Genomic DNA, 23,040 nt, shown 5'->3' with positions numbered 1-23,040 from the left:
TCAGTTGGGGCGGACTTCGCTCTGTCGCACTTAAGGAGGCCAGAAGCAGAGACATGGAGTCGTGCAAGGCAAAGGTATCAAATAGTTCAGGGGCTGCCCTGGGTGCTGCTGCTTGCACAGATCCTGTTAGCTCCCATATCCCAGCTTGCCATTTGGATTAGAGCCAGGGGGATTGGCAAAATGCTTGCCAAGCTGCTGCTGTCAGGTCAAGAGCGCTGCTTTCAACATGTCTGGATGTTTTACCGTTTTGCGGGGAGAAATGGAAGGGCATCGCTTTATCTCGTGTGTTGATAGCTTTCCATTGATGGTTTTTGGACTAGGGGGATCGTGTAATTGGTGTGGCCAATACCAAAGCTCTGGCAGAGGAGTACCGTATTTTTCACTCAATAGGACGCACCCGACCATAGGACACACCATGTTTTAGAGGGGGAGCGCAAGAAAAAAAAAATTCTCCCCCTCTCTGCTCAGCGCCCCTTCAGCAAAGCGGCAGGAGAAAAGGAGCCCCTTCCATAAATATAGATGGGAAATGGCTGTGTATAGTGAATACTTATGTACTTTTAAAATTCTCATTCTTGATCTTATTTCTTCCTTTTCTTTACCTTCTTCTTGTTCTTTTCTTCTATATTTTACCTTTCATTTCTTTTCTTTATTGTGAATATTGTTTAGTAGAGTTGCAAATAATTGTAAATATGAGAAGAGGTAAAATGTTTTCTAATTTTCTATTGGTTACATGTATTTTCCTTTTTTTGTATATTTGTATTTTTTTCTAATTTGTACTCAATAAAATTAATAATAAATAAATAAATAAATAAAGCTCATCATGTGTCCATCTCCTCGTCCCACTTGGCGGCGTCAGGCAACTTCATGTTTTGTCACATGAAATCAAGGAACATGGAGGCCTGCAGTAACCGGCCCAGCCTCTGGAAGTGCCGTGTATGGTAGGAGAGACTCCACAGCTGCTTTGATCCCTTCGTATTGCAAGAGGCTCTCTGGCGTCTCATGCTTGAGGAGGGTTTCCACCACTGCCTGAGCCTCGAGGTAGTTCTGCGAGTTTGTGTTCCACGTGATGGAAAACTTCAACACAGCCTCTGGAAGAAGGGGTTTGGGGAAGACACGTCAGGAAGGAGTGCAAGTTGCAGGCAGCGTGGCCACCTTGAACCAACACACCTCTCTTGCGAAGCGTGGCCAGGTCTGGGCACACATCTGACCTGCGCCTTTCTTCAAGGCAGGGAAGCAGATCCAACACCCCTCCCCACCTAGTAGAAACAATTAATGAAGGGAGGGGTGACTGAGTTTATTCCAGACTACATGGCTTGCAGGAATGGGTTTTATAATATTTATAAAAGGACAACAACAACAACAATATGCATTATAATCTTTGCTCTAGTATTACAGAGCTGAGGGAGCTAATTTGAGGCTGTGTACACACCATACATTAAAAGCATTATCGCTTCTCCCCTGTAAGAATCCTGGGAACTGTAGATTGGCCTTCTACCGCATAGCTACAATTTGTAGCACCCTTTACAAACTGCAATTCCCAGGATTCTTTGGGAGAAATGTGCTTTTAATGCCTGTTTTTCCTGCAGCAGGCATGCTCAGCTACCCCTCTGGAAGCTCAATCACACAGAAAGCTGTGACGGCCACCAGTTTGGATGGTTTTATGCAGGAAAGGCCACTAGGCACGATGGCTATGCTCTACCTCCACAGTCAGTGGCAGTAAGGTTTGTGAATAGTAGTTGCTGGAAGATGCAGGAAGGGAATACAGAATGCTCTTGTTTCCACAGGCCTCTGGTTGGCCACTGTGAGAACAGGATGCTGGACTAGACAGGCCAATGTGGCCTCATCCAGCAAGCACTTCTTATGTCCTTACGTGGTTCAAGGGTAGAGATTGTGAGAAGGCATCTTCCAAAGCAATCCCACCCCACAAATAGCTTTGGAGCCTTCTTGCCTCTAGCCTAGCCCTCACCCCTTTTCCTGTTTCTGCTGGAGTCTTCGTTTGCTTGCCACGCCTGTGGGCTCTCTTCCGGCCAACGCTGCCAATGACAGATCTTAAAAACTTGGGGTCAGTGAGATTCGGCAATCGCAGCACCTTGCGCCTGCTGGACCTCCTGAGAGGAGCGGGTTGTGTCTTGCTCCTCGTGAAGTAGGGTGAAATGTGAGGAGTGTTGCAAGCTGGTGCAGAGGCAGAAGGTCTGGCCGAGATGGTAGAGCACGGCTTCTCTGTCAGGGGCTTCTTCCTAACCCAGTGGAACACCAGTATCATATGCCTCTTAGATGGGTTGGACATGCTGAAGAAGGTGCTGGAGGCCCAAAGACCAGGGTGACTTAAAAGCAGAGGACGCAGTAGGCAGTTCCCTATCAATGGTGCCAAATCCAAGCAAATGTTAGCTCCAGTCCTGTTAAATCGATCCAGCAATTATGAATGTTAAATAAGGGATTAATTCCTCAGGCAGAATGAAAAGACTTTCTGTGGCTTTTTAATAGCTGGGAGCCCCCAACTACTGCCACTGTTGACAGCCTGTTGCTCCTTCACTCTGCTTGAGTGGGTTATGTCACAATGGTTCCTTCATCAGGTGTTTGTGAGCATGAAAATGCTGTTGGGAGTTTCAGCAATGAAGGCTCAGGCATAACATACTGTTTGAAAGTCTGAACATTTCCTCTTTTTTTATTTAACAAAACTTATATACCACTTTTATAATTTATATACAAATTATTAGGAGAGTAAGCTAAAAATATACTGTAGTTTATTCACTTATAGGCTAGTTTACATACTTTATTCCTTCTTATACTTCCATCCCACCTTTCCTTCACAGAGCATACACACTTCAGCCTCCACCTTCTCCATTTTATCCTGACAGCAATATTGTGAGCTAGGGCCATAGCTCAGTGGTAGAACAACTGCTTAGCCGCAGAAGGCATCAGGTTCAGTCCCCAGCATCTCCTGGTGGGACTGGGAGCGCTCCCTCTGCACTTCGGAGGCTTCGCGTTGCTATCGCTGAAGCCAAGGAGCCTGCATTCGCTCCATAGGACGCACACACATTTCCCCTTAATGTTTGGAGGGGGAAAAGTGCGTCCTATAGAGCGAAAAATACGGTACATTGCAGATCAAAAGGTAATTGAAAACAAGCCCCCAAAGTATCATTCTTTTGGGTTGCAGCGTGTAGACGTCTAATCCATCAAAATATTGGCCGAAGCTACCTCACTTCTCCAGATGTGTTAAGAGGGGGTTGCCTGTGAAACTTTGGGTTGGCATTTTTGGGAGTTTTCATCATGACATTTTGGGCAGCACTGAGCTGTGTTGTATCCCGAATCTAGCAAGTGAGGTTAGTTAATCTTCTGGCCAATCTTCTAATGAAAAAAGTGGCAACATCTTTATGTGTTTGGCCATATCTGTTACCACTTGGGCCCATTTGCTGTGTGTGTTCCTCTCATGCGCATGTATTGGAAGACAGCCAGGACTGCTTCAACTGCAGTGAAATTACCATATTTTTCCATGTATAAGACTAGGTCCCCGCCCCCTAATAAATTATGTCAAAAATTAGGGGGCATCTTATACACAGATAGTGCTGAGGCCATCTTCTTAAATCCGAATCCCCCCAAATAGGGGGCGTCTTATACATGGGGGTGTTTTATAGACGGGAAAATTTGGTACTCTGCGACCTCTGCTACAGTGCCTTATGAACAAGGGTGTGGCTGTAACACCCTGGACCTCTTTGTTGCTGAAGACCATATTTAGAAAGTCCTAACCTAGAGCAAAATAAACGAATGAATGAATTTTATTATTTCAGTCACAGACCAGTTCCAGCCCACATACAATATCAAGGAAGTCATAAAACACGATAGGGATACATTTGAATTTGCAATTAGGTAGAACTGGGACAATACAGATATAGCAACAGTTAAAAATATATAAATTAAAACTTAAGTCACTAACATATAACCTAAAATTATCATTTAAAACCTTAATCATTATGATAGCACAGCTTGTTCCCTAAGTTTTATGGCAATCACACAGAATTTGGCTACCCTTAACGTGATCTCAGGATTCTTGTCCTCTACCAGGGATTTTAGACATTGAAGTTTGGAGATTTTTGCATAGCAGGGGTAATAAATACCGAGCGTCTATCCCCGTAGAAACGGCAGCGTAACAAGGCATGAGAGACAGTTTCTACCTCCATCAAGCCGCTGGGGCAGACTCGTTCCGCATATGGTTTACCCTCAAATCTGCCCTGCAATAAGGCAGATGGCAGCATGTTGAATCTAGCGAGGGTAAATGACCGTCTGAGCAAAATAAACATTCAAAACAAAAAAACCAGAGGGGTGGGAAAGGCCTTTGGAAAGAAAGACCTTTTTTGGGAAGTATGGTATTTTTGTTTGTCTCTTTTGTGGAGCTCCTCTGGATGATTCCACCTGGAGTGGCTTATGAAGAAGCTGCCACTCTGCTCATCTCCTATGGCACAGCCATTCTGACCCTTGAACGGAGAGCAAAGACGCAGTCAGGGTAAGTGGAGGAGGCACACAGATCAGCGCGATTAAACCTTATTATGACTGGCCGACAAAATTCAGTTTCCTGTTGCTGGCTGCCTTCAGACATTCTTTGGTGTATGGTGAGGGGATTAACCAGATCAGCGCAGCATTTTGAGTAAAGTTCAGGGTTGTTGCTCTATATTTCGGATCTTTTGCCGATACAGATGTTACACAAAATGATGTAAATACTGTAGATCTGCGTGAATAAATGTTTTGATTTTGTTGGTGGCTATATTATAAAGTGGGACGCGGGTGGCGCTGTGGGTAAAACCTCAGTGCCTAGGGCTTGCCGATCGCATGGCCGGCAGTTCAAATCCCCGCGGCGGGGTGAGCTCCCGTCTTTCGGTCCCAGCTCCTGCCCACCTAGCAGTTCGAAAGCACCCCTAAGTGCAAGTAGATAAATAGGTACCGCTTTATAGCGGGAAGGTAAACGGCGTTCCGTGTGCTGCGCTGGTGCTGGCTTGCCAGAGCAGCTTCGTCACGCTGGCCACGTGACCCGGAAGTCTCTGCGGACAGCGCTGGCCCCCGGCCTCTTAAGTGAGATGAGCGCACAACCCTAGAGTCAGACACAACTGGCCCGTACGGGCAGGGGTACCTTTACCTTTACCATATTATAAAATGGCTGCTTTTTCAGGCAGGGAGTCGGTACTTTGTTACTATGGGAACAATAAAGTTAGCAAAATGCTGGCTAAATAAGAAATCAATCAGGGAGATAGGTGGGGCACGTACAGGTGGGGCAGGCAAGCAGGAGAAAGAGGCAGCAAGAAATGAGAAGGAAGAATCAAGTAGCCGCGTCTAAGATGGAATCTACACACATATAAAAAATGCTGCAAAAATGCTTTTTTAAAAAACCTTCTGAAAAATACATTGGATTTTGCATAGCTCACTATCGCCATCTGGGGCTGATGTGGTCATTGACACCGTTGGTGGGGACAACCTCAAGGAGACATTTCACAGGTGGCCTGGGGCCTGCATCCTCTTCACGTGAAAAGCTTTCCCACATGCCATAGGATGACCTACAAGGGCCCTTCCATCTTGGAGGGTTTACCGGGATGTGAGCTCTAAACCATCTCCAAAGATCCCTTCCTCCCCAAATTGGCCAATTATATTTTGGGATACCTGTGTGGGAACCAGCACAATGTAGTCCAAAACGTCTGGAGGGCACCAGGTTGGGGAAGTGCTATTTGAGGGGGTTTGTTTCTGACCTTGTATAATTCTGGCTTTTTCGTGGCCAATATCTGAAGAAGTCCAAGTGCTGTGCCATCTGGTTAGTATATATTTCATATATTTATTAATTTATATACTGCTCTTAATAATAAAAGATGACATAGCCAAATGCATGACAGGGCAAAATAAAACCACAAACTTAAACAGACAGAAGCAGGCAAGGCCATTTCAGTGACAGATGTCCCAGGAACAATGTGGGTCCCTTTGGCTTGCCTAGCCTGTTTAAATCTGTTTAAATCTGGGTGGCCCTTTAGCATAAAGCCAAAAGGAACTTGTTATGTACTGAAGTTCTCACCCTGGGCCAGCAGGGGGACACTGTAGATAGTTATGCAAATGAAGGATCAAAAGTGACGTTCAGTGATTGGATAGTTTTAGAAAGTTGCTACAGTAACGTTATACTGGAGCTCTATATAAGCAGGCTGACTGAGCCCCTCAGTTCAGTTCTGTTCTGGCCTCTGAATAAACAAGAGCTGTTTGAAGAATCGCTGTGTCGTCTGATATGTTCACCCACAACTTAACTGAACTGGCAACGATTAAGGATTATACTTGGCTGCCCTAAAAAGCTGTTTAGCAGCCTCAAAGGGGCCTGATGTTCTAGCACTTTGAGTGCATGTTTGTAAATGTGACCTGCTTTCTTCATTTGTTGTGCACAATGCTTGAGCGTTGCTGCAGAGATATGTGTACACTGGCATCTTTGCAAAACTTCTCGTGCCTTTGTGTTTGAATTCTTTTCAGGTAAATGAAGCCTTTGCACACGTGACGCAGCGTAAGTCTACAGGAAAGGTGGTCATCTCTGTTAAAGCCTGTCTTTTTTTGGGGGAAACCAACCTTGGCTCCCTTGGGACGCGGGTGGCGCTGTGGGTAAAACCACAGTGCCTAGGACTTGCCGATCGTATGGTCGGCGGTTCGAATCCCCGCAGCGGGGTGAGCTTCCGTCTTTCAGTCGCAGCTCCTGCCCACCTAGCAGTTCGAAAGCACCCTTAAGTGCAAGTAGATAAAAAGGTACCGCTTTATAGCGGGAAGGTAAACGGCGTTCTGTGTGCTGCGCTGGCTCGCCAGAGCAGCGATGTCACACTGGCCATGTGACCTGGAAGTGTCTGCGGACGGCGCCGGCTCCCGGCCTCTAGAGTGAGATGAGCGCACAACCCTAGAGTCTGGCAAGACTGGCCCGTACGGGCAGGGGTACCTTTACCTTTACCTTTACCCTTGGCTCCATCCTGCTGAAGAGGAAGGAGACTGCCACCATGAAAGCCAAATAATTCACTTAAGCCACTAAGGCAGTTTTGGATTATGGGAGGGGACAGGATACTGTGCAGGCCCAGCCGCTGAATGCATGGTATCCGTATAGCTTCTACCTGTCAGAACCCAACAGTGTTGCATTTATACCCTTGCCTGCTCTTCACCCAGCTTTCTTGCCATCTTCAAAAGATATTGGAGCAGCAGCAGCAGCAGTGCTGGCATGTGTACAAGCCCCAGACTACACTCCTAGAGTATTCAAGCCTAGAGAATGAGACATTTCTGGCCCTCTAAGTTGCCTGCAAGGGAGACAGCCTGCTTAGGAACCACTCTGAGTTCTTTGCAGGAAGAACAGTACAGAAGGGAGCAGAGTAGAGCTGTCTCTGGTGGCATGCTCAGCACCTATTTTTGCTGCTGCTAGGCCAGGCATAGGCAAACCCGGCCCTCCAGATGTTTTGGGACTACAACTCCCATCATCCCTAGCTAACAGGACCAGTGGTCAGGGATGATGGGAGTTGTAGTCCCCAAACATCTGGTGGGCCGAGTTTGCCTATGCCTGTGCTAGACTAAGAAGAAAGGAGGGGTAGAAGACAAAGGCTCAACCATCTGCCAAAGTGACTTGCTGGCAAAACCCTTTACCTCCACTGCTGCTGCTGCCTCTGCTGCCCTGTTTCGTATCCATCTCAAGGCTGGCAAATGAGAAGCCAGGGGACCCTCTTGCCTACCTGTACTGCAGGGTGGAGAAGGCACCAGGTCTACTGGTGTTGTAAACTTCAGTAATCCTCATTTCCTCCTCCACTCCTGCTCTGCCAAGCTAATTCTCACCTGTGAGTGAGTCGGCATCCGCCTACTTCAGGAGACAACAGGAGAGTGTGCCTTGGGGGACGGCGGTGTGACATTAACATATGAGAGTGCTGGAGGTGAAATAGTTAAACAAGTTACCCAATCAGAAGCCAGAGGGGTGGAGTCAGAGGGACTATAAAACCAGCTCTGGGAGGGGTGAAGGGTGGAGTTCGTTTTGAGTTGGTTGGAGTGGGAGTGAAGTGGGATAGAGTTTGTGGGTAGGTTGAGTTAGTGTAGTGAAATAAGCTGAGTCAGGGACAGTTAAGGGCTAGGAAGACAAGTAAATATCTGAGAGGTGGTTTAGTGAGTGAGAGCAGGTAGCGGAAGTTATAGGTCTGGATAGGCACCCTATGATTGTAATTCACCGATACCGTTTATGAAACCACACGCTTGTTAAACTGCAATAAATAAACAGAAGTTTATGTTCCAATTTAACCCTGACTGGACTCAGTATTGTACCAGGGCCTGGGTGGTGGCAGCGAGAAATAAAGTGGTGGCACAGGGATCAATAGACGGTGAAATGTCCAGGGACCCTGTGTGATCGCCACAGCGGGAAGTCAAATCATTGGAGTTACAGCACCTGCTGCGACTATGTCAATGGAAGGCAGGTCCCACGGAGTGAGAGCCGAACCAGGCATTGCCCGAAGTTCTGTATTACTGCCCTCCACATGGTTTTGTGGTTTTTAAGCCAGAAGGCACATTGGCCAGCTCAAGCATCACCCATTCAAGGCGAGTTCCATCACCTCTTGTTCTAGAAAAATAGCCCTGTGTCTAGTTATAAAAACTGTACAATAATAAAAACATATAAACCCATTCCACGCAAAACAGAATCAGTAGCCTGGTTTCTACACACACACACAAACACCTCCACCAGAGTTCAGGGAGATAAGGTGAAAACACTCCCAAGGTGGCTGCAAGGCCAAGCCAGTGGGGGAGGTGGCTGGGAAGGGGCCTTGGCCTGTGGAGAGTCGTGAGAGCCAGACGGAGAGGCTTGGGGGGCCACCTTTGGGTTCCCCACCCCTGCCTTACAGCAATATGACCTAGCATGGGTGCAACTGCAAGTGCTTCAGCGTACACATCACATCAGTCCAGCACATGGCAATCTGGAACCTGTCCCTGGTCACAAGGATGTTTTCTCTTATGCATGAGCAACGTGCCCTGTGAGATTAAGCAAAAACCTGTAGTAACTTTATATCAACTGAAAACGTTTTGCTGGGTTTCCTCCACACCGCCCCCTGCTCTGCCAAGCCCTCCTCTGGTTCCTAAGCCGTCTTCAGAAGCTATTCTCAGCCATCCTGAGATCTAGGCATGTGCTTAGTTTTAGGATGCCAATTTCTGTATGTTTTTATATGTGTTTGTGTTAGATGTGCTGCAGTGGTGTTACACAGAGAAAGACAGAACCTCCCCCCCCCCCAAAATCCATAAGCTACCAAGAATCTAGAGTTTTGGTCTTTAAACAACCACCACCAAGCTGCACATAAACTGCATGTGGAGTGTTTTATTCTCATTTTAAACCAATCTTAAAATTTAAAGCAGTCCAATAAATAATGCATCCTCTTGAATTATGGATATTCCAGTGCCATTGTCTCTTGGCTATACTATATAGCCCAGAGGAACATTTTTAATTACAGAGCCATGGCAGAGTGGATAGGAAATGTTTTGTTTTCTGCTCCGTCAATTAACAGAAGTGTGCCTTTCCACTAACGATTCAGACGAAAAGTCGTGCTCAGAGGCTGAGTGCTCAGCCGGTGTGAAATCGCTGGAGCTGCTCCACTTCGCATGCGGGCAAATGAGTTGGTGGAATATAGAGGTGACAGAGCTGGCTTTAGGTGGAACTGTAGCCTTTTTAGCCTCGGGTGAGAAGAGCTTTGCGCCCAATGAAGGAGGTGAGGACAGGTGACCCCACCTAGGCCCGAAGTCACCCCCCCCAAAGCAGGCTCAAAGCTTCTCAAAGCTTTTCAAAATCATTTTCTCAGCAGCTAAAAGGCATTAGCTAAGCATCAGAAACATTTCGCTCTGCTGTAACTGTTATGTACTGAAGTTCTCACCCTGGGCCAGCAGGGGGATACTGTAGATAGTTATGCAAATGAAGGATCGAAAGTGACGTTCAGTGATTGGATTGTTTGTATGCAAATGAAGGATCGAAAGTGACGTTCAGTGATTGGATAGTTTTAGGAAATGGCAACAGTTACATTGTTCTGGAGCTCTATATAAGCAGGCTGACTGAGCTCCTCAGTCAGTTCTGTTCCAGCTTACAAATAAAAAGCTGCTTTGGAAGAATCGCTGTGTCATCTGATATGTTCGCCCACAACTTAACAGTAACAAAGGTCGCTTCTCAGGCTAGCTGACCTTGCCAAAAGGTACATTCAACTTGCCACTTTTCCTTCCGGGAACTGTGCCAATAGAGCAAGAGAAAAGAAACATATCTTGGACACGATGGAACGCCAGGCTTCTCATCCCCCTTTCCTGGGAAGAGTCCAAAAGAGTCCCAAGACAGGAGCTTTCTGTTCATGCTCAGGGGAACTCCTGGGGCAGGACTCTTGAAGAGGAGGAGAAAGGGGAGGGAACTGGAAGGCGAATATACGCTCTGTGCAAATGGCTGTGAAGCCGTGCTTGTTTTGTGAATCTTGCTCCTTCTGCCACCCCGGATGGCAGAATAAAGCTTTTTCTCCGAAACTATTCCTTGAGTGTCTGTTGACTCCCATTTCCCCATCCCGGGCGCAAAGCTCTTCTCACCCGAGGCTAAAAAGGCTACAGTAAGGGCACAGAGAGTCCACTCGTATTGCCCCTTTGTCAGGTTCCATGTGCTGGGTGTATAATTCGAAAGGATATTTTGCTCTGTAAAGGTACATTTGGCCTCAGCGATGGGAGTCCAGCAATGAATCATTTAGCCAGTGCAATGGAGGAGGAAGAGGTTGAAAATGCGACACTTACTGGCACCTGTAGCAGCAGCAGCAGCAGGAGCGTGGCCTGCAGTGCCACCTGGTGGCCGACCTCGGAACTTCCATGCCCATCCCAGATTTAAAGCTTTAGGCATGTGTTTTACACACACACACAACAATAATTCACAAGCAGGAAATATCCCAAACAGCTCTTCCCCTGAAATATGCTCGGAGTCGAGTGTGGATTTCATGCTCTTTATTCACCTCATAGTAGCGAGGAATGGAAGTTCCCCCACAATATCTGCTTTATATACATTATTTACACAATGGGCTGCACGTGATTGGCTAATTCTGGGATTCTCCTGTAGGCCAATCAGGTTGTGGATTCACTTCCACCTGGAGCTGGATTGGGTGGCTCCTGCGGACCAATCAGACTGCTGCATTGTTCTAGGACCAATCAGACTGTTGCATTTTGGATCCTATTCAACTCAGTACATAACATCCCCACAGACCACCCCCAAATTTCCCAACATAGGAATAGTGTGAGTGGAGGCTGGGTGCACCACATTGGAGACCCCAGGCGGAGTAGTAGGGGAATCTCATCCTTTACTTCCACAGGAAAGAGGGATGAGAAGCCTGGCGTTCCATCGTGTCCAAGATATGTTTCTTTTCTCTTGCTCTATTGGCACAATTCCCGGAAAGAAAAGTGGCAAGTTGAATGTACCTTTTGGCAAGGTCAGCTAGCCTGAGAAGCGACCTTGGTTACTGTTGTGACGTGGGGTTTGTGATTTCAGCTCTCTTGACATCATATGCTGGAGACAGTTCTGTAGTAACACTTCTTTATTAAAGCAAACAAGACTGAGAACTGAGGAGGGGAGAGCTACATTTATAGGGACAGGGAACTAGCTAGAAAGGATACATTTTGGAGGGAACAATATCAGGCAATCACAGTCCTGCCTTTTGGAGGAAACCAATAAGACAGAGGATCCAAATACAGCAGCTTAAATGAACCAATAGTAGCTGTACCCTCTGGAACCAAAAGGCAGTTACTTTACCCTAATGCAAATACAGACAATAATAATACAGATATAAAATCCTTTGACTCAATACACAACAGTTACAGCAGAGTGAAATGTTTCTGATGCTTAGCTAATGCCTTTTAGCTGCTGAGAAAATGGTTTTGAAAAGCTTTGAAAAGCTTTGAGCCTGCTTGGGGGGGATGACTTCGGGCCTAGGTGGGGTCACCTGTCCTCACCTCCTTCAGAACGACTGCTCCATCATGTAATAAAACAATTACCTGCAAGTAAAAAGCTAGCCCGTCAGGGGGAAAGGGTCTCTCCAGCCTCCTCCTCGCTACGTTAGTTTTTAATTTGGCTGGGAGTGTTTTCATTTATCACAAAAGTGTCCATTTACCTGCAGGCTGATGCAGGACATTCCTGTCTTCCACACCAGGATTACATGCTTAAAGGGCATGCAGATGTTTCTGCTCTGAAACACTTCCCACTGCAGCATTTTGTTGCACGGTCCCACATGCTAATAACAGCCTTATGCGTGCAGCCAAAATGGCACTTTCCATGCAGAGAATGCTCTCAGCAGGCTTGGTGTTGCAGAACTACAAAAACGTTGCAAACGAACAGTCCAAGGAAGACTGATAACACACATTTCAAAATGAAATTTTGAAGCTGCGCTGGCTCCCGGTGGAGTACAGGGTCAGATTTAAGGTGCTGTTTTTGACCTTTAAAGCCCTTCACGGCCTAGGACCCTCGTACCTACGGGACCGCCTCTCCTGGTATGCCCCACGGAGGACCATAAGGTCCATATATAGCAACACCCTAGAGGTCCCAGGCCTAAGGAAGTTAGATTGGCTTCAACCAGAGCCAGGGCCTTTTCTTTCTTTCTTTTTTTATAAAATATTTATTAAGGTTTTACAAAAAACAGAAGTTTACAGAATAAAAAGAAAGCAAAAAAAGGAAAAAATAAGGAAAAAGACAAAAAATACAAAAATACATAGAAAAGAAGAAAATACAAAATACAAAAAACAAATAGATAGGAAAAAATTAAAAACAAATCCATTTTTTGAAATCTTTAAGCTCATTTGCTTATTTCCTTGACCTCCTCACACCTCCCCTTTTTGTATTCCCATTTACATAATCAATTCAGCAAATCCTTACCCTCTTTCATTTGTCTTAACTCTATATCTTAACATATTATAGCTATATAATTTCATCCATTATCAATCCATTTTTGCATATTCTTATTAACCTTGTTGCTAATGCCACTTAATTTCAATCCAGCATCATTTTAACATTCATTGATTTTACAATATTTCTGCAAATAGTCTTTAAATTTCTTCCAATCTTCTTCCACCAACTCTTCTCCCTGGTCTCGGATTCTGCCAGTCATTTCCGCCAATTCAGAGCCAGGGCCTTTTCAGTGATGGCTCCTGCCTGGTGGAACGCTCTGCCTCATGAGACCAGGGCCCTGCAGGATCTGATTTCTTTCCGCAGGGCCTGTAAGACAGAGTTGTTCCGCCTGGCCTTTGGCTTGGAGCCAATTTGATTCCCTCCCTTTCTTTTTTCTTTTCCTTCTCCTCCTGCAATGAGGCTACATTTTAATATTTTAATGTTTCAATATTTTAATGTTGTGTTTTAATTTTGTCTTTAAGTTGTAATCATTCAACTTGTTTTTATTATTGCTTGTAAGCCGCCCTGAGCCCGGCCTTGGCTGGGGAAGGCGGGGTATAAATAAATAAATAAATAAATAAATAATAATAATAATAATAATAATAATAATAATAATTTCGCCTGGAAAGGGAGGTGCGAAGAGGGGGAAGAGAGTGGCTCAGATCCTGAAAAGGCAGCACTCTGCACTGCAACGTTTTGTTGCAGGTTCCACTTTTTCTCATGCATTTGCAGACAAGAGTGCAAAATCCATAACTCGTACAGCGCCCGGAGATCTTCGGATCAAGGGTGGCATGCAAATTTAATCAATAAATAACAATAACATGGCAAACAACGCTCCATGGGGATAAAACCTCTCTTTTTAAAAAAATGCATTTGGTGCAGTTGTCTCAAGACATAGCTGACATATGTGCAGCTACTTTGATGCTTGGAGCGATTAGGGGCATGAAAACGCTTTGCAGGCGCCCAAGGAATTCATTCCTCTGCCCAGTAGCGAAGTGACCTTCTCTATATGGCGGTGCCAATGCGGCCGCCTACCTTTTCCCTTATTTGTAGTGCGCGTAACTAACGTTCCGGCGGCAAGCAAGGATCCCAGCTGGAAGGTTCCGACTAGCTGACGTGGCGGGGAATGCCTGTGGGCGTGGCTATGCTAATAAGCCAGACAGAAGCACTGCTTGTTGACATGATGGGATGTAGAGCCATAAGCAAAGACTTTGTTTTAGTGATAGGTGGTGTAAGTAAACCCCCTTTTTTTTAAAGCATTAGCAATAAATAAAGGAAGTCATTTCAAAGAAGAAGGCAAGTAAAGACAGGGGGAAAAGCAGAATGCATGAAATGCAACTTGTTAACGTCTTTAGGAAACTTGATCCCTCTCTGAAGGTGGGCGGGGAGCCTTTGATTCTAATAATCCTTCTTTTGTACCTTAAAGTCACTTGTGTTTTCTTTCAGCTGCATCCCAAGGACTTAACCCTGGCAGGAATTGTGTAAAACTTTGCTCTAAAATGCTTAAATCAAGTGGGCATGTTGACTGGTAGATTTTTAAGCACAGAAAGGTCTAGCTGGGGGCAGGGTGTGTGTGTGTGTAAAAGCACCAGTTGTTTAAATAATTACAACAAAAATTTTTTTTCCTTCCAGTAGCACCTTAAAGACCAACTAAGTTAGTTCTTGGTATGAGCTTTCGTGTGCATGCACACTTCTTCAGATACACAGAAGTGTGCATGCACACGAAAGCTCATACCAAGAACTAACTTAGTTGGTCTTTAAGGTGCTACTGGAAGGAAATTTTTGTTTTGTTTTGACTATGGCAGACCAACACGGCTACCTATCTGTAACTTAAATAATTACATTAGGGAAGATGGGGGGGGGGGGGGAAGGATGGAAACTTTATGTGAGACCTCTGGATATACAGTGGTACCTCGGGTTACATACGCTTCTGGTTACAGAGTCCGCTAACCCAGAAATAGTACCTCGGGTTAAGAACTTTGCTTCAGGATGAGAACAGAAATTGTGCTCCGGTGGTGCGGCGGCAGCGGGAGGCCCCATTAGCTAAAGTGGTGCTTCAGGTTAAGAACAGTTTCAGGTTAAGAACAGACCTCTGGAACGAATTCAGTACTTAACCTGAGGTACCACTGTAGAGTGGTATATAAATTCAATTAATAATACAAAAAACAAACAAATACAATGTGGACGACTGTCGAAAAGATGTCACGGGGTGACATGCCAAGTCTGGTGGGGCTTACTTCCTCTGAATGGGCCACGCATGGTTCAGAGTGTGCAGTTAGTCCTGCAACATACAGTGCTTTTTCACCAGTTGCTGCTGCACATTGCTTTGGAACAGTTTCTTTCAGGGAAGGGAATCCTCTGTACACCTCCTTCTTGGAGCAACTTACTTTTCAGTACCAAAAAAGAAGAACTTTTGGGCCCTTATGCCTGCAGAAGGATGTTTGAAGATGTGAGGCAAAACACTGGTGCAAAGAAAGAAAGAAAGAAAGAAAGAAGGAAAGAAAGAAAGAAAGATGCTGGCTAAAAAGTGGAAAACGCAAGAATTACCTACGGTGGAAGAATGGCAGATGAAGATGATGGAGTTTTCGGAGCTAGCTGACCTAACCGGAAGAGTCCGCGACCAGAAGGAGGAGGAGTATCAGGAAGAATGGACAAAATTTAATGATTATTTAGTTAAATAAGTTAATTGAAAACAGCTTGCAGATACTTGATTGGCTTAGGATTTTATATAAGTTAAGTAATGAATTAATACGTTCAGTCTCAAAATGAAAAGATTTAAGGATGTTAATGTTCAAGTTAAATTTGTAAGAACTATGATTTGGAAAACCGTTAAAAGGATATGCATTGAAATTCAACCAAGGGGAAGCAAGGAAGTCACTTAACAATGTTAATAAGTGTAATTTTAATAAGGTTATGATTTACAGTGGCGTAGCGTGGGTTGTCAGCACCCGGGGCAAGGCAAGTAATTTGCGCCCCCTAACCCGTGGATTTGCGCCCCCTAACCCGTGGATTTGCCCTAACCCCAGATGTTGCGCCCGGTGCGGCCGGCCCCCCCTGCACCCCCCATGCTACGCCACTGATGATTTATGTTTGTTTATAATTTTGTGAAACCCAATAAATTTTTTTGAAAAAAAGAAAATAAATGCTGAACATTAATGCCATCCCTATACTGGGTTTTCAAATTCTCCTGCTCCCTGGTATTTCTACATACGGAAAACTCTTTTGCCTTTTTTGTTTGTTTGCTAAGGATCCCCTCTGCCGTTTGGAAACAGCCACAGGTATCTTTGTCTCTGAGCAAGCAGGCCAGGCGCCCTTTGCCCGGCTTAATCAGTGCTATGGAAGTGGCTGGGACTTTGGCACAGGAAGAAGCAGGGAGCGTTGACCCAGCGCAGGCTCAGAGTTAGTGAGCCATCAAGTGATGTGGCAGGCGGACTTTGACAGCTGCCTTTGGGGACGAGAAGGACTGAGGCCGGCATTTAGAGCTGTAGCTGGTGGTCTCACTTTTAAACAGGTGTGGTGTGTCTGTGTGTCTGTGTGTGTAAACAAGCTCACGTGCTGGTGGGAATATTGTTGCTCACCCCAGGATTTATCCTGGAACATCCCATTGAAACTCGGTTTGCTCTGCTAGGATGTGGGTGTGAAACAAAAGCAAAAACAAATTGAGTCAGTACCATTTGTGTAGGGTCAGATGTTAGGACTTGCCGAAGATGGGTTGACAAAGATGAGTAGTGCAAAATATAGGGGGCATGGGTTACTTTAAAAAATGGGCCAGCAGGGGAAGAAATACCTTTTGCTCTTACAGAACATGGCATTTAAGATTTCTTCGCAGGTGTGTTTTGAATACAGGGATGTACTAGTTGAGAGAGCAAATAAGTGTTCAATTCAGTTCTCACTTCAGTTATGAGTTTATTAGTTGGTCATATGCCAGCCACAGTTTTACCGGACTGCTGTAAGATGCCGAAATAGTGTATGTGAAGTTCTCTGAGGACTTAGAAAAAGTGCTTTGTAATTCTTGTTGTTAAATGTTGAGATCAGTCATGTTGAATGCTGTCCATTCAGTGTTCCTAGCCTGTCAGAACTCTGTGCCTAAAATGTCAACCTCTGAACAAACTCAGTGTTCAAAATAAAGCAAAGTAAAATACAACGTGTTTACACAGACGCATCTTTTGCACTAAGTCATACAATTTTAGTGCATTTATTTAGACACCGGGTATTGAACCTGTGACCTGCCCTGCCACTGAGCTTGTCAAAGGGCTTCCTTGCTTTTTACACGGGAGCCCTTTGCAGGCTACTGCCCATGTGCTCCAATGCGTGTTCTCAGAGGACCATGAGGCATGGAAAGCTTGGGATTTTGTGTATCTCATTTTAAAGACGGGCTGTTTTTGTTGTGTCCCCTCTCTTACAATTATGCTTATCTTTGCAGGAAGCCGAAGCAGGTTTGGTAAGGAAATCTGAACGAAAGCAGGCCCTGCAGAGAGTACAAGATGGACCCATGCGTCCCACCGCAGCAGCCCCAGCCACAAGGGAGACATGTTCCCCATGTGGAAGGCTACGAGAGGGGCCCATGGAGGGCAGTTTCCCATGGCATTCCACCGCCTCAATCCAGGCACAGCAGTGAGTGGCTGTACCACCATGAACCCTGGGCTAGGCCTCAGCCTTGGCCAGATGCTCGAGTAGAATACCACCATGCCGCCCATCACCCAAGACTCCAGGACTATAGGAGGCCAAACTCCAGAGCAGAGTATTATGAAATTGGCTATCCCAACCAGTCATATTCAAGGTAAGACCTCTAAAGCCCTAAACGGCCTCGGCTCAGTATACCCAAAGGAGCGTCTCCACCCCCATTGTTCTGCCCGGACACTGAGGTCCAGCGCCGAGGGCCTTCTGGCGGTTCCCTCATTGCGAGAAGAGCAGTTACAGGGAACCAGGCAGAGGGCCTTCTTGGTAGTGGCACCTGCCCTGTGGAACGCCCTCCCATCAGATGTCAAAGAGATAAACAACTACCTGACTTTTAGAAGACATCTGAAGGCAGCCCTGTTCAGGGAAGTTTTTAATTTGTGATATTTTAATGTATTTTTAATCTTTGTTGGAAGCCGCCCAGAGTGGCTGGGGAAAACCAGCCAGATGGGTGGGGTACAAATAAATTATTATTATTATTATTATTATTTATTAAGACTTGAGAAAGATAACACTCAGAAGGATTGGGGGACTTTGCAGAGAGATCAGCATAGCCTCTTCTTCCATGTAGTCTCCTAGCCCTCTGTTTCATACAGAGGGCCTCAAACATTCATTTATTACTTCAATTCCAATGTTTTTTGTTTCTATATTAATGTAGCTGTGTGGAACTCCAAAGCAGAGCATTTAATCAAAATAGTTCCAAAGGAGGAGGAGAGGGTTAACTAATTTTTATTATTATTATTATTATTATTATTATTATTATTATTATTATAACATGGGGCCCTACAGAAGTTGCTGAACTGCAGCCCCCATCATCCCTAATCACAGGCCATGCTGGGCTGATAGAAGTTGGAGTCCAACAAGATCTAGAGAGCACCATGTTGGCTAACCCTGATTTAAACTATTGTTCCAGAAAACAAACAGGTCACGGTTAGCTCCCAACTAGTTCTCTCTAAACATAGTCTGAAACAAACCACAGTTCCCTTAATTTGGATGCTATGGGGAACCGTGGTTAGTTCAGAACTGAAATTGAAAGCTTGTGAAAGAAGAGGAGTATGCAAACATTATGCTTGCTGCAGCTTGTTTACATAGCAGAAACCATGATTTCCTGCTTTATCTGATTTGGGCCTATGTATCTCCTATATCACATCTACTGTTGTAGTCACACTGCTTCTTTATCCTGTAACTTGCTCCTGCTCTCATTCCTGATCTCATTTGCCTTGTCTCCTCTCACAATTCACCCTGGTGAATTATAGACAGGCTTGCTATTCATTGCATCAGTGAGGTAAAGTAAGTAGAACATCAAGGGATTTATTTGTGGTCTGTATTCATATTTTTCAATGATCAAATACAGAGCTGGAAGTGGGAGATAAGGTCATTTCAATTACCAAGTGGTCATTATAGCCCATTTATTACCTTCCATAGCAGTTTTTGGAACTGTTTCTGACAGCATTTCCCTCCTGATTTTTTTTATCCTCACAAATAACGAGGAATTTAGACAGTTACCCAAAGCAGCTTCCTCCATCTCCCTTTCTGCTCTCTCTCCTTTGGGCCACGCTTCAGGCAAGGTTATGAAGACCACCACCGGACCTTTGTGGAAGATTATGCGCATGGCGACTACCAGAGATACCCCCAAACCTGGCAGAGTGAGAGAGGTACTGCATTCTCCACAGAAACAAAACTGGTTTAAAAATACTTGATGGAACTGAGTTGAAGAGGAATTCTGGAATTCATTCTGGTGGTGTGTGCGTGTGTACATATTCAAAGCCTTCCTTACGCCATGCTTGTCCTCTACCTCTGTCTATCCTTCATGGCTCTGTGTTGTAGAAGGCCATCGGCTGCGTACACACCACACACTGAAACCACATTGAATCCCCATTCTTTTCCCCAACCCAGAAAATAAATTGTGTGAACTGTGGTTTACAAACTACTCTTCCTAGGATTCTTTGGGGGAACTCATGTATTTTAGACGTGCTTTAAATGTACACAGCCCAACAATTCTCTGTGGTTAGATTTACCATTGTCTCATTTGCTTTGTTCAATGACCCTCCTCATTTGATAAATTCTGGATTGTTTTTTTAAAAAAGAAGTCCATCTCAGCAAGAATGTGATTTTTTTGTCTCACAGGCTCAAAATTCTCAGTACTTTTTCAGAACCAGTTCTGAGCCTAAATGTCATCCCATTTCATGGGACCCATTTACAGACCCTGAAAGTCCCAGATTTATTTATTTACTAATAGATTTATACCTTGAGTTATACAGGAATTTTAAGAAACCAAAAAATCAATGCAGTTTTGAAATTGGTGGATAGAATCTAGAAGTTTTGAAAGGTTCAGCCTGTTATCTTGATTTAAAATGATGTCCAACACTATCCAAACGTAGGCGAATATTCACTCCTTAATCTGAGGAACCATCATGCACAATTTGGATACAATATAGTAAGACAAGGGTTGCCAACCGCTTTGGATTAGTGGGCACATTTCAAATTTTGGGAGAGTGCTAGGGGTGCCAGTCACAAAATGGCTGCCATGTAGTGGGGATGGCATAACAAAATGGCTGCCACGGGGAGCATGGCATGACATAGAGTCAGAGAGACAGCTGCCCCTGGCAACCTTATACTTACCATGGGAAATCATCTATGTTCTGCTGGTCCTGATTATGGAGATCTCTCTCTCAGAAAAAATAAATGTGGTAGCCAACACCACTCTCATTTCACAGAAATTGCTTAGAAAGTACCGGCACATTTTGCTGCATAACTTTCTTTCTAGGAGAGCTAGAGACTGGCCACATGCAAGTGGAACGCAGAACCAGAGGCTAAAGTGGGTGGAGCACGAGTGTGAATTTTACCTTTACACAGTAGGTTAGTTTCCACCCACACCCACCCTTCTCCATCCAGGCAGGCAAGCAAAAGCATGATCAGAGTCCAAGGACATATTTCAATCTGGCAAAAACCACTCAAGGCGGGCGTATATCAGGGGTGGTGAGGGGAGAGAGGGTATGGCTTAGGTGTGAACTTGGGCCAGATGGAGAGGGGAAGGCCATTTTGCCCCTGCCAGGTTCCAATCTTACATAGACCTTTCTTAATCTGAAGGTAGATTTTGAGCGAGCCTTTGACTGAGCCTAACAAATTATAAATGTTCCTCCGAGCATTTGTGAGTTGATAATCCTGGTGCCTGGGGTGTAGCTGACTGTTCTACTGTGGATTCTGGCACTTTTTCATATGGTTTTATTGGAATTGTTTTGTATTATAGTGAACAGACCTTGTATCATTGATGAGGGGCAATATAGAAATTTTAAGAATGAACAAACATTTGTAAGTTCCGGTGTGTAAGTATGTGCACACATGTTGCCTATGTTTGTGTATTCACATGTGTAAAAAAACCCTCCAGTGTACATGGCTTTATGCCTCCTGTAATCAGATGTACTTTGTTTCTAAGCATAGCCCTTTTGACAACAAAAGGCAATCGTATCTGGTGTCTCCAAGGTAGCTTTATCAGTTTTTAAATGTTGCAGATACCTGGAATTAGAGCTGCTCCTTTTTATTTTCTCTGAGCATGTAGATCCAAGACAGAGAGATACCTGGGGTGAAGGTACAAATTACTGGGACCAGAACTATTACAGAGATCAACACCGGGTAGAAAGCAGCGGCTTTGCAGAGCATCACAATGGGACTCCAGTTTGGTAAGGAAATCCCATGAGTTGACCCACCCAACTGGGAAATGACTAAGATCTCCTTAATCCAGTGTCTGTGAAGGACACTTAGTGACTCTCTGCTCTTGCAATGTGCCTCAGGGAAGCACGTTTCCCCTCAGGAGGCTCCTGAGACCTTTGCCAGGTGAATATAGTCCCTGGATATGCACTCTGCAGGCCAGTGTGGTGTAGTGGTTAAGAGCAGTGGACTCGTAATCTGGTGAACCGGGTTCGCGTCTCCGCTCCTCCACATGCAGCTGCTGGGTGACCTTGGGCTCGTCACACTTCTTGGAAGTCTCTCAGCCTCACTCACCTCACAGAGTGTTTGTTGTGGGGGAGGAAGGGAAAGGAGATTGTTAGCCACTTTGAGACTCCTTTGGGTAGTGATAAAGCGGGATATCAAATCCAAACTCTTCTTCTTCTTCTTCATTGTTGTTGTTGTTTTCTTCTTCTTCTTCTTCTTCTTCTTCTTCTTCTTCTTCTTCTTCTTCTTCTTCTTCTGTGTAGGTCCTGGAGAACTAGATATGTTGCCCTGTTATTTGCAGCAAACCTAAAATCCAACCACTGCAAACATTTCAATAAAGCAAAGTTAAGAGGTCATATTTAATAGATCTGTTTTTGTTTTTCACTCAGAGCAAGACCCTGGAACCCAAACAGCCTCAAAATATGCGCAAATGTGCCCTTAATGCATAACCATGCTCTCCTGTGGGGAGATGCATGAGCTCTCTGTGAGAGTGCAGCCAACAGATTTGTAAACAAAATCTCTCTATCTCCCCCCCCACCTTTTGCTACCCTTCTTCAATAAGGTCTAAGAGGCATGAGTCCTACGAAGATAATTACGTTTCAAAGAAAGATGGCACCTATGATATAAATTACAGTTATCCTTTGCAACAAGGACAGATTCAGGATGAATTCCAGTGGAAGTTCCAGGAGAACACCAGTGTTCCAGCGCATGAGGTGCGAGCTTTGGGGGTTGTCCAGGGTATCCTTTCTTCTTCCCTCATCCCAGCTGGTGCTACGTGGATAGGCCTGAGAGCCTTAGAGAGCAAATGCCAGCTTTAAAGTTCTTTGTAAAGGGTATTGCAGTTCGTTTTTCCTTTGCTTTCATCAAGACCATCGTTCCTTCTATTCTGCCTCTTCCCTGCTCCTTTTCTCCATTGTAGGTTCCATTGCCTGAGGAACCAAGCATGCTCCAAAAGTATAAGGAATCGGGCCTCAGCTCGAGTAGCTATGAGCTTAGCCAGTACATGTACGACCCCTCCAGCCTCTACGAAGCAGCTCCCTCCAAGGACTGGAGCCCCATTCAGGCAGGTAAGGTATTCCAACAGCAGTAACAGCTGGTGTGTGGGTGACCAAGGCATTTGCCAACACCTTGAGGCTAGCATTAGGGCCACCACTGTGCATTCTTTCTTCGCGTGGATTTTTTTCATCCCTCCAATCTGACCCCCTATATAGGTTTTTAATCTGGTGTTGTTATTGTGCATGTTCAGCCCTTTTCTTTTCAACATTTGCACTGTAAGACACCTTGTGAGTGTTGGGATGCGTCCAAGGGAACGGGGGCAATTGGCAGACCCCCAGCTGGCTCCAGCCCACTGGCCGGCAGCCGATCAAACTCCAGTCCTCGGTTCTGCATCAAAAGGTGCGACTCAGAGCTTCAGAAGCCTTTCAGAAGCTGAGCACGCAAGCCAGCAGAGATAACAAACTCTTCGCGACGGAAGGGCGGACAGAGGCATGTGTAAAGCATATTCACAAGCAGTTTATTCAGCATAGATCAAG

The 23,040-nt window shown here is 45.2% G+C and overlaps 1 protein-coding gene across 1 annotated transcript in view; it reads left to right on the top strand.

The window, feature by feature from the left end:
- Positions 1-14,026: 14,026 nt before the first annotated feature.
- Positions 14,027-23,040, top strand: part of SEC16B (SEC16 homolog B, endoplasmic reticulum export factor) — a 51,530-nt gene continuing 42,516 nt past the window's right edge. Inside the window, exons 1-7 of the mRNA XM_053391249.1 lie at positions 14,027-14,129; positions 16,146-16,409; positions 17,322-17,678; positions 19,139-19,230; positions 21,135-21,255; positions 22,071-22,221; positions 22,428-22,575. Coding sequence (XP_053247224.1) covers positions 17,383-17,678; positions 19,139-19,230; positions 21,135-21,255; positions 22,071-22,221; positions 22,428-22,575 — 808 coding nt within the window. The 5' untranslated portion in view covers positions 14,027-14,129; positions 16,146-16,409; positions 17,322-17,382. The remainder of the gene's footprint in view (positions 14,130-16,145; positions 16,410-17,321; positions 17,679-19,138; positions 19,231-21,134; positions 21,256-22,070; positions 22,222-22,427; positions 22,576-23,040) is intronic.

The sequence above is a fragment of the Podarcis raffonei genome, chromosome 6, assembly GCF_027172205.1.
Source record: "Podarcis raffonei isolate rPodRaf1 chromosome 6, rPodRaf1.pri, whole genome shotgun sequence".
Lineage (NCBI taxonomy): Eukaryota > Metazoa > Chordata > Lepidosauria > Squamata > Lacertidae > Podarcis > Podarcis raffonei.
This window is presented reverse-complemented; position numbering and strand designations above follow the sequence as displayed.